General features: G+C 48.1%; 1 protein-coding gene and 2 long non-coding RNA genes across 7 annotated transcripts; 2 read left to right on the forward strand and 1 right to left on the reverse strand.

Moving 5' to 3' along the window:
* The first annotated feature begins 774 nt into the window (after positions 1-774).
* On the forward strand, positions 775-3956 carry LOC120654919. Of its 4 annotated transcripts, none has more exons than XR_005667219.1 (5): positions 775-1080; positions 1161-1263; positions 2331-2601; positions 2686-2815; positions 3041-3956. It is a non-coding gene; the product is annotated as an uncharacterized LOC120654919 (long non-coding RNA). The 4 variants fall into 4 exon arrangements; XR_005667220.1 differs by having other exon boundaries at positions 1161-1230; XR_005667218.1 differs by lacking the exons at positions 775-1080; positions 1161-1263 and having other exon boundaries at positions 2169-2601; positions 2675-2815.
* A 1567-nt stretch (positions 3957-5523) lies between these two features.
* Positions 5524-11853, forward strand: LOC120654922. Of its 2 annotated transcripts, XR_005667222.1 has the most exons (3): positions 5524-5865; positions 6743-7071; positions 10355-11853. It is a non-coding gene; the product is annotated as an uncharacterized LOC120654922 (long non-coding RNA). The 2 variants fall into 2 exon arrangements; XR_005667221.1 differs by having other exon boundaries at positions 5524-7071.
* On the reverse strand, positions 7069-12124 carry LOC120654921 (putative multidrug resistance protein). Its single transcript, XM_039932600.1, has 6 exons — positions 11855-12124; positions 11721-11775; positions 11000-11636; positions 10364-10904; positions 8782-9681; positions 7069-8708 (listed from the first exon to the last, which is right to left on the reverse strand). Exons 1-6 carry the CDS (start codon positions 12092-12094, stop codon positions 7326-7328), a joined length of 3756 nt encoding a protein of 1251 aa, XP_039788534.1. The 5' UTR covers positions 12095-12124; the 3' UTR covers positions 7069-7325.
* Positions 12125-13195: the final 1071 nt, after the last annotated feature.

The raw sequence follows: 13195 nt of genomic DNA on the forward strand, positions 1-13195 counted from the left end.
AACCAGCGCGCAACACATGATCGCCACCGGGAAGATCTAAAAGATATTTAGCTAAGCTATTTATTATTAGAATTAAATGGATCCATTGTTGATCCGTCTGATACCTAGGGCGCCAGAGGCGAAGAGGCCGACGAATCGACGGAGGAGACTAGAATTGCTGGTGAGTCGCCACTTCAAAACTGTAGCAAGCTAAGGGGAAAGAATCTCACAAAATGTTGTATTTGATAATTTTGGAACAATACTGCTAACTAAAGATAACGATATTGGCCCAACTTCCGTTGTCCTTCTCAGGCCTATCGCGAGAGGCTCGTGATCTAAAGAACTTAAGAGAATGATATTTTTAGGAATGGAATCATTCTTTATCTACTAGAGAGATGACCGGTTCATTGGAAAAAGTTAATCTCTATCTATCTATCTACTACTAAAAATTCAGTAAGAGGGACGTTTTTTTCCGTCGTCCGTCACCCGTGCGACCCGTCGTCGCTCCCCGCTTTCGCCCTGCCTCGGACGATGGCAGATCTTCCGTACTACCATCGTTCCCGTCCGATCCACCCCTCCCCTCGCCCACCCCCTCCTCTCCAGTCTCCATCAGTCCATCCGCCGTCCTCCACCTCCGCCTCCGCCTCCGCCCCCGCCCTCTACCTCCCTCGCCTGTCGCCCTCGGCCCTCCTCCCCATCTCGGCACGCCCCTCTCCCTCCCTCGCCTGCTCCCCGCCGCCACCCTCTCTCACGCTCCCTCTCTGCTCTCTGCCTCCCCGCGGCCGCCTCCGCCGCCTTTCTCCCTCTCAGCCTGCCTCCGTCGCCCCCCCCCCCCCCCCCCCCCGCTGCTCGCTCCCGCGGGATCTATATCGAGAACCATCGCAGGGTGCGGCATCGACGCCGGCGCCCCGGAACGCATCACCGCCGCCGCCCAGGTCCGCTCCGTTCCCTGCATCGGCCGCTGCTCCTTCCCCGGTGTCGGCGAAGGCGTCTCCACTTCTCTGTTCGGGCGTCGCAGCTCCACGGCTTGTTGCTGGCATCGTTGCGACGGGAGTTGGGATCACGAACTGGCGGCGCAGCTTCACTGTTTCATGCTTTCAGGTATTGGCACTTGCTTTCAAGCCAGAGGCTATGCCATCGCCGCCCATCCCTGATCCCAGACTTTGGTGCTGCTATTTCAGGTGATTTGCCAGGGAGTTCTTTGCCATCGCCGGCCATCCCTGGTCCCAGACTTTGGTGCTGCTATTTCAGGTGATTTGCCAGGGAGTTCTTGAAGAGTTAGACGTAAGGGTTCTCCTGGAGTCTCCCTTTACATGCCTGCATTTCATTATCACATTGCCATGCTATGTTATTGATGTTTGGAATGCACAATTGGGATGTTTGTGCACAGCAATAACCAATATCTTTGTTCCTATCAGAAATCAGGAACACAGTTGTATACATGGTGCCCACTCACACTTGCAAGACTTTGGCCCTCTCGTACATATGCATGCTAGAAATGTGTTGGAGATGAAAAGGGATTGTCTTAATTTCATATTCAATGCACCTGAATTTGCTATGTACCTGTTTACTGTCTGCACAATTGCATTATCATTTCTTGTACCCCATACATTCAGAGAAACCTTGTAGTTGTATAGATATAACTATTTTGAGGCTGTCTGACTTCTTCTCACTACTTTTACTGATGGAGTATTAAAAGCCATTTCATTGTTCCTGTAAGAAAAATTTTGTTCATGCATGTTACTGGCTGTAGAACGGTTCAAACATTCAGAGAAACATGCATCACGACTGAAAAAATAGTTATGCTGTACCCAAATATGATTTACATGGAAACAATAGTTATGGTATTGCTCGATTAGTGCTTAGGCTTACCAAGTACTCCCTCCGTTCTCGTTTCTAAGGCGCCCAGGCATGGAGCGCAGAGACCAAGGGAAAATCTGCAGCTAGTGCTAACTTTAAACGCTGCATTGTTAGATTAATCAACGCAAGCCACGTCACAGCACTGCATGGCCACATGCAACATCGACGCTTCATTCCTCGGCCGCCCGGGAAACAGCTGTCAAAACAGCTGCAGCAAATTAATGACGCGGGGGTACCGAGACTAAGCAGCTGAAGTACTGAGACGTTGCGCACAATATTTACGAAAAAGCAAAAAAATTGGCGCACGCCTAAGAAACGAGAACGGAGGGAGTAAATAATATTAGCTACTGTTCAAGTGTATGGGGAGTTCATTCTGTACCCATGGCTGAAATGTTATTGACCAGTTAGTTCTGAAAAAAGTGTTCTCAATAAGCAGCTAATTGCAGGAGTTAAGGCAGATAAACTGATTTTTGGTTCAAATTGATTTTCAGCTGGCAACCATCATTCTTGTGCAATTACTGGTAAGAGAAAATAATTAGATTATATAGTTTGATTCAACAGAAAAGAGGGTGCTACCTTCTATTACCTTCTATTACCAAAAACTTTTACTGGATCAGAGGACAGTTCAAGCTTCTGAGGTTGCAGGGTGCATAATTGAGTGTTTTCTCACTTCTTATTTTTGTGGTAAAAGCTAAGGTGAAAAGCGATATAAATGAGGATGTGCAACCTGGGAGGGGAGCACAAAGCACCTTGAGAAAAGAGGTAACAATAGGCTAATTTCTTTTTGTATGTATAGTTCAGTGCAGATAAGAACCATTTCCATCTGTAACAATAGGCTAATTTCAGAAGATTTCAAGAGCTACATTTTGCGTACACTGATGCATAATTGTTACAATTGGTCAATTGTACTTGGGAACTATGGCAAGGTGAAATCGTTAGCTCCAGAGAAAGATACATGATGCATTCATCATCCTAGGTTTGTCTTTATTCCGGTGCCCCCTCAAATACAGCATCAGCATTTGTGACAGGAACCTTTAGATGTGCTAATTGTTAATTTGTTATCTCTTCCATAGTTGCATTTCATATATTTGGGTAGGTTCCTGAGTATTCAATTGTGTCGTGGTCTCATTCGCAGCACTAGAAGATGGACTTTGTATGCAATGTTGCCTTGATTCAATGTAATTTTTTTAATCTGCTGCAGTGCTTTAAATATTCGGTGTGAAAGATGTCCCTTTGGAGCTTTTCAGTTTCTGTCTGGGTGGCATCCATGTTTTGGCGAGGGAAGGAGCAACTGATAACTTAATATAGCCCTTTCTGCTGATGTTATTATGATGTTTTCAGCTACTCTAGCCTATTAACACAATGAATGATAAGGTGAGTCTATGATGTTTCTAAATTCGTGTCTGACTAGCAACTTTGAGATTGATATCAAATCAAGAATGAGATGAGACCTTCATCTAGCAGTATTGTTTGTTTAATTATTAAATTATAAAGGTTATGAATAAATATCCAATATGCTATCCCTACAAGGATATACATCTTGCATCATGAGCTAAATCTTTTGTTCATATCCTTCTAGATTAATCTGCTTTTGAAGGCATATTTTTAACCAGTCAATTTGCATAATAAAAAGGTGGGAAATGAATGGCAATATCATGCAGCAACTACGACAAATATTCCCTGAGTATTTTTACTCCTACTTGCAACATTACTCACTTTAGTCTTTTATTTGAATGGATTTACTTCTAAAAAAACAATAGTAAGAGGTTTGTTGTTGCTGAACAATGCTACAGACTTGTTCCTTCACTCACAGTTAAATGATTTTGTATATATTATGAGAAGTGCCAATGATTTGGTGTGATAATACATTTCTTGGAGTCTCAAAGTTGGTTGAGAAGAGCATGCCTCAAGGACTGTGTATGTTCCCCTGTAGACTGAGCGTTGCCAATTGTGTTACTCAGATGATACTTTTTATTAGGGTTCTTTTATTAAGGAGTTCAGTTGGCACCATTTTTCTGGTTGCACAATTCAAGTGTAGGTAAGAGTAAAATGGGAATATCTTTTACTGCTGCTACGAGCATTTTATCAACATTTTTATTAAGGATCAGTTGGCACCATTTTTCTGGTTGCACAATTCAAGTGCATGTAAGAGTAAAATGGCAATGTCTTTTACTGCTGCTATGGACATTTTATCACCAAATATAAATTTTCTTTTTTTGGGATAATTGTGGTGGTTAAGAATGGCAATTATGTTACATATAATTAAATTGCCCGTAGCAACGCACGGGCATGATCCTAGTGTAATGATATTTTAGGAACGGAATTTTGTTCCAGTGGTATTTTACGTAACAGCTATATTTTGGTGGTATTTTCCGAAAACAATGATCTTTTAATACTGCGGAACCAATTTTCCCTGTAATCAAAACTAGGTCCCCGGAGGGATAAAAAAGGTCTCCGGAGTCAAGATGACAACAGGTAAATTTGCGCGGATACCAATTTTGTAAATCCGTATCCGTGCACTAAAATATGTACCCATGCCCGCAACCCGCAACGGGTAGAAAATGATGCACATACCTGCCACCCGCGGATAACTGTTTGCCTGTGGATACCCGTACCTGTGTGCAACAGCAGGACGAAGGCCACCATCGCTGGGTGCAAGCGCTACCGGCGTGTGGCCTGGGTGCTGTCGTTGGGCACCGCCGGCTCAAGCGTCGGGCGCCGTCGGCGCAGGGGCCTAGGCGCGCCGTCGCCGCCGGTGAGGGGTTCGGGTGTCGTCACGCGGGCGCCTGGACGCTGCCGTCGGGCATCGCCGACGCAGGGGCCTAGGCATGCCCGTCACTGACGATGCGGGGTCCTGGGGTGCGAGCCGCCTGGGGACATAGGCGGAGCCGCTACTAGGGCGAGCTAGAGCGGCCGCCCTAGGTCCCTTTGAGCGAGATCAATAGAAAATCTCCATTCTCAAGCAGTCAAGCTCAACTCTGGCGAGCGCAGGACGAACGAAGGTGCGGCGGCGCCTCTTGGAGGCTCGGATTGGGCGAGATCGCGAGAGGACTTAGTGAGCCTGTTGGGTCGTCCGGCCGAGTGGGCTACGGCCTGCGGTTCAGGCGCCTAGCGCCTATCTGCCCAACCCCCAGCGGCCAGAATTCCAGACGCGGAGATGCCATCCGCTCGCGGTTGTCCGCCCGTCCGTCGTGCCTGCCTACAGCGCCGCCTCCGTACCCACCTGCCGCGCCGGTCGCCGGCGGATCCCGTGCGGGCGCGCCGGCACGCCCGTCACTGACGATGCAGGGTCCTGGGGTGCGAGCCGCCCTGGGGAAGCACTGACCAGAGGGGGCCTGGTCGCCTGGGGAAGGGACGCCTGCCAGGAAAGCGCCGAACCGCAGACCTGAGGAGACCTGGCCGCCGTGCCCGCCAGGGAGAGCGGCGACCGGAGGGGGAGCGATGCCAAGGGGGTGGGGACGCTGGGTTTGCCGGTCTGGGACTCGGTGTGGGTGGCGGAGCCTAGGAGTGGGTGGTGGACGCGGGATTAGGTATTTGGACCCAGGTGTCAGCGTTCCAATTTCAAATTTTAAAATCCTTTAGAAAATACCTGTTGGGTTTGAAATTATACCCGTGCCCGTGTCCGCGGGTATGAACCCAAACCCGAATCCACACCAACGGGTTCGGTATCCATTTGCGGCTGTACCGTTGCCATCTTGACCCCGAGCCCAAAATTTGGAGTTCGTACCCCCTCGAACGCGGAGAACGCACACCGCGCCTGCCACCGCCACACCGCGCAGTGCCTCCCAGCGCCCTAGCGCCGCGGCGGCCGAATCCGACGTACCCGACGCGAGGTAGCGCGGCGGTGCCTGACGCGGCTTCCCGCCTCCTTCAAGCGACACAGGGTCGCAATCGGGGTGAAAGCTTTTGCATCCCCCACCCGATCCGGCTGCCTCCGCGCCGGCGACGCCGCGCGATGGATGGGACGCCGTCCGGCGGCACCAGGGGACACCGGCTCCTACCTCTCTTCGACTCGGTGATGAGCTGGTATGGCCTCCAACTCTACTGCACTAGCAAGTGTATTAGCGTACTGTTGTAGATCTTCCCGTACGATTAAATTCAGAGCAGCATGACACATTTCGCCGGACGCTGGCTCCACCCCCCCCCCCCCCCCCGGGAATTGCTTTAGGGTTGTTCGGATTCCCACATTCTAATCGCCTCTGCTAAAAGTTTCCTTGAGTGAATTGGTCTAGGAACAAGGACATCTTACTAATACAAATACCAAATTGTGAATTACTGAATTGCTTCTCCTGCAAATACTTCTTATCCATTGGACTGCTTTTTTTTAAAAAAATAAAAAACTCATTGAACTGCAAATTGATCTCACGAGTATGGAGGGAACAGAGTTGTCGGGGGGAATTGGGGAAGTTTACTCGAGTTGTTTGCTTTGCCAATGCTTTATTTGGGCCTCTCAGCCAAAATACAGTAACAGAGCTGCTCAGAACCTGCAGTGGTCAACACTCGACGCATATTTTATGCAGCAGCTGCTTAACTACAGTTCATTCAAAGTACACAGATCCTTGCATATTAGAATTTACGCCCTGAAACTATAAGCTAACACTTGGAAATGTAACTGCCCCTTAACACCTTGTTTTCTCGTGTTTCATTAATTCATTTATTACCGGTGTCCATTTTGCTACCTGCAATTTCAGGTTCTTGGTTTTAAGAATTTAGTTATCTACTCGACCAATAGGCTTTATAATTTCAAATGTAAAAGTCGCAGAATGATAATTTGAACTACTTTATTGTACATATATCATATTCCCATTGTGCATGCACTAGCATGCATTGTTAGCCTGTTCTTTTTCCTGGCACTCAGATCTTGCTTCAGAATAAACACCTCATCTTCTTGTAATCAAACCAGATATGGCAATTCCTTTATAACACTGTGGTGCTGTCTAGTTACGCAATTCCCTGAGGTAATCCACTTAGGTTTTAGTTTGTGATTTCCGTACCCCATTTGATGTTCATTTGAAGGTTTTTAACAGATAATGATGATATGGTGCAGCCTTGAGTCCTTCACTTTCAGCGAAGAGCCGTGTTCATACCCCGGTGGTAATAGATATGACCTGTTGGCCTTCGCCTGTGCTACCTCACCAGTGTGCTCCCTTGCAGAAATTATCTACGGCGGTCTGAGCCTCGTAAAAACAATTTTCGAAGATATCTTACCCTATATAAAAGATACAAACAAAGGTAAACTTTCCCTCACATTTCTTGTTCTTTGTGCATCCAGCATTTTATCAAGAAAACAATAGCTACACACACCTTTTGAGATGCTAGGTACACATATCATATATGCGTAGAACAATGAGAGGGACAATATCAACACAATCAATTATCGCAGGAAGTCTTGTTTGCTGAACATTCTTGCTTGCTAATTAACCCAAAATGGTTAATCATATTTTAATTGAGCTGCAAGATTCGAAAGTGGTGCCATATATTTGTAGTCATGCAAAATCTACATGTTGATTGCGTCCTTGTTGCATGGTAACCAATCCAAAGTATGTTCCAGCAGAACCCTTGCTCATGAGGGATGCATGTGTGCCTGTCTCTAGAACAATCCCTTTCTCAAGCACAGTGATCACATCACAGTTTTGGATGGTGCTGAGCCTGTGCGCGACCACTAAACTAGTCCTACCGACCAATATTCTGTCAAGTGCCTCCTGCACCACCATCTCGGAGTGGCTATCCAATGCACTTGTTGCTTCATCCAATAGCAAGATAGCAGGGTTCTTTAAGATTGCACGGGCAATCGCAATGCGCTGCTTTTGACCTCCTGATAACTGAACACCTCTCTCACCACACCATGTGTTGTATCCATCTTTGAGGCTAGTAATGAAATCATGTGCATTGGCATTCCTTGCTGCACTCACAATTTCTTCCTCAATGGCTGTTTCACTGCCATATACAATGTTCTCTCTGATGGTACCTGCAAAAAGTGTTGGTTCTTGGCTAACCAGTCCAATGTGTTTTCGTAGGGCTCGTAGGTTATATGTTTTGATATCTATGCCATCGATCTCTATAGTCCCAACAAGGGGATCATAGAACCGCTCGATAAGCCCAATGATGGTTGACTTGCCAGACCCACTTTGCCCAACAAGAGCTGTTGACTTACCTGGCTGGATGCTCAAGGAGAATCCTTTGAAGATGATCACATCTGGCCTTGATGGATACGCAAAATCAATTTCTATAATGTCCACCTTGCCTTTGAGATTCTCTGGTTTGTATCCCTCAGGGTTGTCAGGTTCAATTTCTGTCTCTCTGTCAATAATAGAAAAAAGTGAAGTGACTGCATCAGCACCCTTGGCAAGGTCTGTTGTCATACTACTTGCATCTGCTAGCACACGTCCTGTGGTTGTCAAAATCAAGAGGGTTTGAAATAGGGCTTTGGAAGTAAGGCGGTGCTGAGCCATGAGTATTCCACCATACCAAAAGGTGAGGGCCCACTCGCATCTCAAAATGCTCATGGAGGTACCGAGCCCCAGACCAGCAAACCAGGACTGCCTGATATTTTCCTTGCGTGGGCCTTCTTGTGCTTTGTCAAAGAGGTGTAGGATGCGATCTTGGGATGAGAAAGCAGTTACAGTGCGAAGATTAGCGACTGCCTCAACAGCTAGCTTGCTACATTCAGATTGTGCCTGTAATGATTTCTTGGACATGCTCTTTAGTAAGGTACGAGGAGCATAAAGGCAAACAATGACAAGTGGTTGCACTATAATCATCACAAGTGCCAAACGCCAAGCGATTTCAAGACTCATGATGCAGGCAATGAGCACTGCGGAAGCTGTTTGGACGACAAGGGACATTCGATCACCAACGAGCGATCTCACCTACAAAAGAAATATGATCAGGAATTATTCTTCTCTGATTTCTGATAAACTTCGTTTCAGAATTTGAACTTACAACATTGGCATCCTGGGCAAGTTGGGTGCATATGGCACCACTAGAGTTTCTATCACTGTCGAACCACCCAATCTCAAAAGTGAGAATTTTTGAAATCATCTGTTCTCTTATCCTTTTGGTGAGGTATTCCCCCATGACACCAAAGTTGTAATGTTGTGCAATATTAAGCAGGATTGAGACCAATGCAAGACCAACAAAGAACAATGAGTAGATTCTTGTTTGATCCTTCATCTCTTCATGATCTGTCAGGAAGTAGATTGAGACCATGCTCCCCATGGCGTATCCAGACACAGGTTTTATGCCTCCAGCCACAATTGCACTAAAGCTTCCCATAAGTGCTTGCTTCCACTCCGGTGCATTAAGCATCAATAGCCTTATGAAGGATGGCACAGGAAGCTTTAGCGGCTCGGTTTTGTTGTCATTACCTTCAGCATTACCCAGGGATAGCGTTGGCGTTATGATTGACCCGCTTGCTATGGATATCCTCTTGCTCATACCATGGCTGCCTGATTGCTGCATAAGAGATGTACTTCTAGTTCTTCCATCAACCTCTTCAGAATCCATTGACTCTTTGGTCTGTTGAAGGTGGACAAGAGATGAGTAGAGGCCATTCTCATTGGCAATGAGCTCATCATGGGTTCCCAGCTCCTTGACCTCACCAGACTGCATGACCGCAATCGTATTTGCGTTTTGGATGGTGGATAGGCGATGGGCAATGACAATAGTAGTTTGACCAATGGAGGCCAGTTCAAGCGCCTCCTGCACAACACGCTCTGAATTAGTGTCCAATGCACTGGTGGCTTCATCAAGGAGAAGGATCTTGGGTAACTTTATGATTGCTCTAGCAATAGCAATCCTTTGCTTCTGTCCTCCGGACATTTGGACACCATGCTCGCCCACCTGTTTTAGTTATACATGGTTAGTGTCCAAGTATGAGTCGTATTTTATATGCGTCCAAGTATGAGTAGCATTTTATATTTTTTTAGAAGAAGATATCTAGTTTCAAGGTCATTGGTTTGGTGAATGTAAAACAGAAAATTATCGTGTAAAGCTAGCTAATGCTATAGGTTGTAAGTTGTAACCATCTGTAATTTATAGTGACGAAAATATAACCAAAATTAGTTGTGGCAACAAGTTAATTTGTGCATTACAATTGTGACGATTGTTTGTAAGTTTTTATATAAGAATATATCGGAATTACAAGTCAACGAGAATTTATCCCTATTTAACGTCATTTTGGCTCTATTTTGACTGTTGACTAGGGGCAAAATCACAAAGTTACGAAAGGTGAGGTTAAAATCACAATTGCACCGTAAAGTAGGGGCAAGAACACAAACGCCCCTTGATTTTTTTTTTTCCGAGTATGTTTTGTTATCTGGAAGCTACCTAGCTTTAGAATTCCAACTAAACAATAACTTTTTATACTTTTGAATTTGAAATCATGTTTTATATAATTGTTTCTCAAATTTATAGTTCGATTCTTGTTACTTCGCCATGTGTTTAGTGACAGTCGTTGTCTCGTTGAATCATCGGGGCACAACATTAAGTGTTTACTGTTTAACACATTGTCCAGGATCGGTACCTGCGTATGGTAGCCCTGCGGCAGCTGGGAGATGAAACTGTCGGCGTTGGCCGCCTTCGCCACGGCGACGACCTCCTCCTCCGTCGCGTCCTCCTTGCCGAACAAGATGTTCTCCCTAATGGACGTCGCGAACAGCGCCGGCTCCTGGCTGACCAGCCCCATCTGCGCACGCAGCCACTTGAGGCGCAGGCGACGGATGTCGACGCCATCCAGGGTCACCTGCCCCGCCGATGGATCGTAGAACCGCTGCAGCAAGGCAATCGCCGTCGACTTCCCTGACCCGCTGCTCCCAACAAGTGCCACCGTGTGCCCCGCCGGCACGCGCAGGCTGAAGCTCTTGAAGATTGGGTTGTCGGGTCGCGATGGGTAGCAGAACTCCACGTCCTTGAATTCCACCTCGCCGGCGACCCTGGCCAGCTCCTCGCCGGCGTTGCTCTCCGAGTCGATCTTGGGCACCCGCCGGATCACCTCCAGCATCCTCTCCGCTGCCACGGTTGCCTCCGCGAAGTACTTGATGTTCGACAGCCCCTGCCCCAGCGCTCTGTATATAAGGTTTGTCAATGGCGTCGGGATCTAGTCATGATGTTGTGAACTAAGCATGGAGTTGCAGGTAGCTGGAAGTCTGGAACTACGTACGAGCCTCCGATGATGATGCTGGTGGAGGCGGCGTAGACGGTGCCGCCCTTGTAGCTGTGGGACATGATGAGGCGGGTGCCGTACCAGAGGTTGAAGGCGTAGATCGCGAAGGTGATGCCTTCGCTGCCGAGGGTGACTCCCTTGGCGACCCCCTGCTTGATCCCGAGCCGTGCCGACTCCTGGAGCGCGGCGGAGAACTGCGCCACGGTGCTGCCCTCCGCCACCAACGAGTACACGGTTCGCACCGACGACATGGCCTGCTCGGCGATGGCGCCCGGGCGCGTGTACTGCTCCCTGATCCGGCGCGCGAGGCTGATGAGGGTGCGGCCGTAGAGGAAGCCGGGGACGACGAGCAGCAGCGAGGACGGCAGCCCCACCAGCGTGAGCCGCCACAACAGCGCGAAGCCGACGGCGTAGCTGCCGAGGAACCTGGCGGTGTTGTTCACGAAGTTGGGCACCTTCTCACTCAGCGCGTCCTGCACGGCGAGGCTGTCGCTGGAGACGCTGGTGATCACCTCCGACGTGGAGCCGACCTTGAGGTCGAAGTACTCCACGTCCTGCCGGAGCACCGCGCTCAGGTACCGCGCCCGCATCCGCGACGACTGCCGCTCCGCCGTCCGCGTCCAGCAATACCCCTCTGCACGCGCACACAGGGGGTGTCGTCAGAAGCAGTCACAAGCGCCGCCACTGGCGTGCAGGCGTAATTGCAAACCGAGCTCACCCAGGAACGCCAAGATCCAGTTGGCGGCTGCCAAGATGAGGAGATTCCTTGCGTTCTGGTCAGTGATGGTGTTCATGTGAGTTGTGACATGGCTAAATGGCTACGATTGGAGGTCAGAGATGCGATTCGTGTACCTCGTTCATCTTGGAACGAAATTGCTGGAGCCGGCCAGGGCCGCTGCCAGCGTCGGTGAATATGCGGCTGGCGATGAGCATCATTACCGGCGTCGACATGCCGTCGCCCATGGCGCCCATCAGGCCCAGCACCATGAGCGCAACGTCCACACCGTCTGCGTGCATGAACACTGACGAGAAAGACCGCAGAGCCGGCGCTGCCTTGGTCTCCGCCGTCTCCGGCGGCCTGTCCTTACCCATGTCCGGCGAGCAATGGCTGGGCAACTGCACACGCCACGCCGGAGTTCAGCTCACTGGTCTCCTAGTTATTAGGTTGGCTATCTTTTTCGCCAGTTTATTTGGTGTGGTATATATATAAAGATCATCGGAACATAAAGGGGGTTCTAATGCTTTCAAGTGGATCATTCCAATCCAAGTGAAAATCCATATCCTCAATTAGATAGTAAACCATAATAAAAGTTTGGAGATTTAGATGCTCACTTTCATAGTTTGTGAACCTATGTAAGAAATAAAAATTTATTTAGCCTAAAATACGAGTACCTTGCTTAGTCAGAAATCTAAATAGAATGCACAATGCAGGCACCCCTGGTTAACTTCTTCCTGAAACCTCCCATAATTCCGTCGGTGCTTGTGTACTCTGGGTCCTATGATGCAAAATGCAAAATAGGACTCATCAACGCCTATCAGTTGAGAAAGCTCTTAGTTTAATTAAACAGGAAATAAATTGCATCCTCGTGCTCATGTCATCCCTGAAAGCTAAGCGACGGATTAGTTTAGGAAATTCGAGGTCAATAGGTCTGCCTGTTTAATCGGATTATTATTAGTGCCCACGAAGCTTCGTCACGTCAACATGGTGACGCCATTTCTCTTCTTGTCGTTAGTAATTATAAAGAAGAGTCAACTTCTAGAAGCACGAAGGCAATGTGTTCATCTAAAAATGCTCCATATTAAATAATGATAATATCCTATAAGTTGATCTAATGACATCCAATTATCCATAAAATAACCTACAAATAAGCCAGCTGTAAGTCACGTTATTAGATACATCATAATTTTAATTGCAATTTCAAATTTATAGAAACTACCTATATGTATGAGGAATATCTTCGTGCAACGGCAGAGGACTTGTTTCATACTCCTTAAATTTTAGCTTATGACGAGATGGCAACGGTGATGGTGCCGACCCCGGCGGTCGCGGGGGCGGCGATGTCGGCTGTTGCTGGTAGGGTGTCCGACGTCAGTCCGCCGGAGTCGCTGTGCACTCCTCCTGGGCTAGGGAGGCGGTGGTGGCGGCGGCTAGCGTGCGAATGAGCGGAGGACGTACGAGCGGTGGGGGAAACG

The sequence above is a fragment of the Panicum virgatum genome, chromosome 1N (genome assembly GCF_016808335.1).
Source record: "Panicum virgatum strain AP13 chromosome 1N, P.virgatum_v5, whole genome shotgun sequence".
In the NCBI taxonomy this organism is placed as follows: Eukaryota; Viridiplantae; Streptophyta; class Magnoliopsida; order Poales; family Poaceae; genus Panicum; species Panicum virgatum.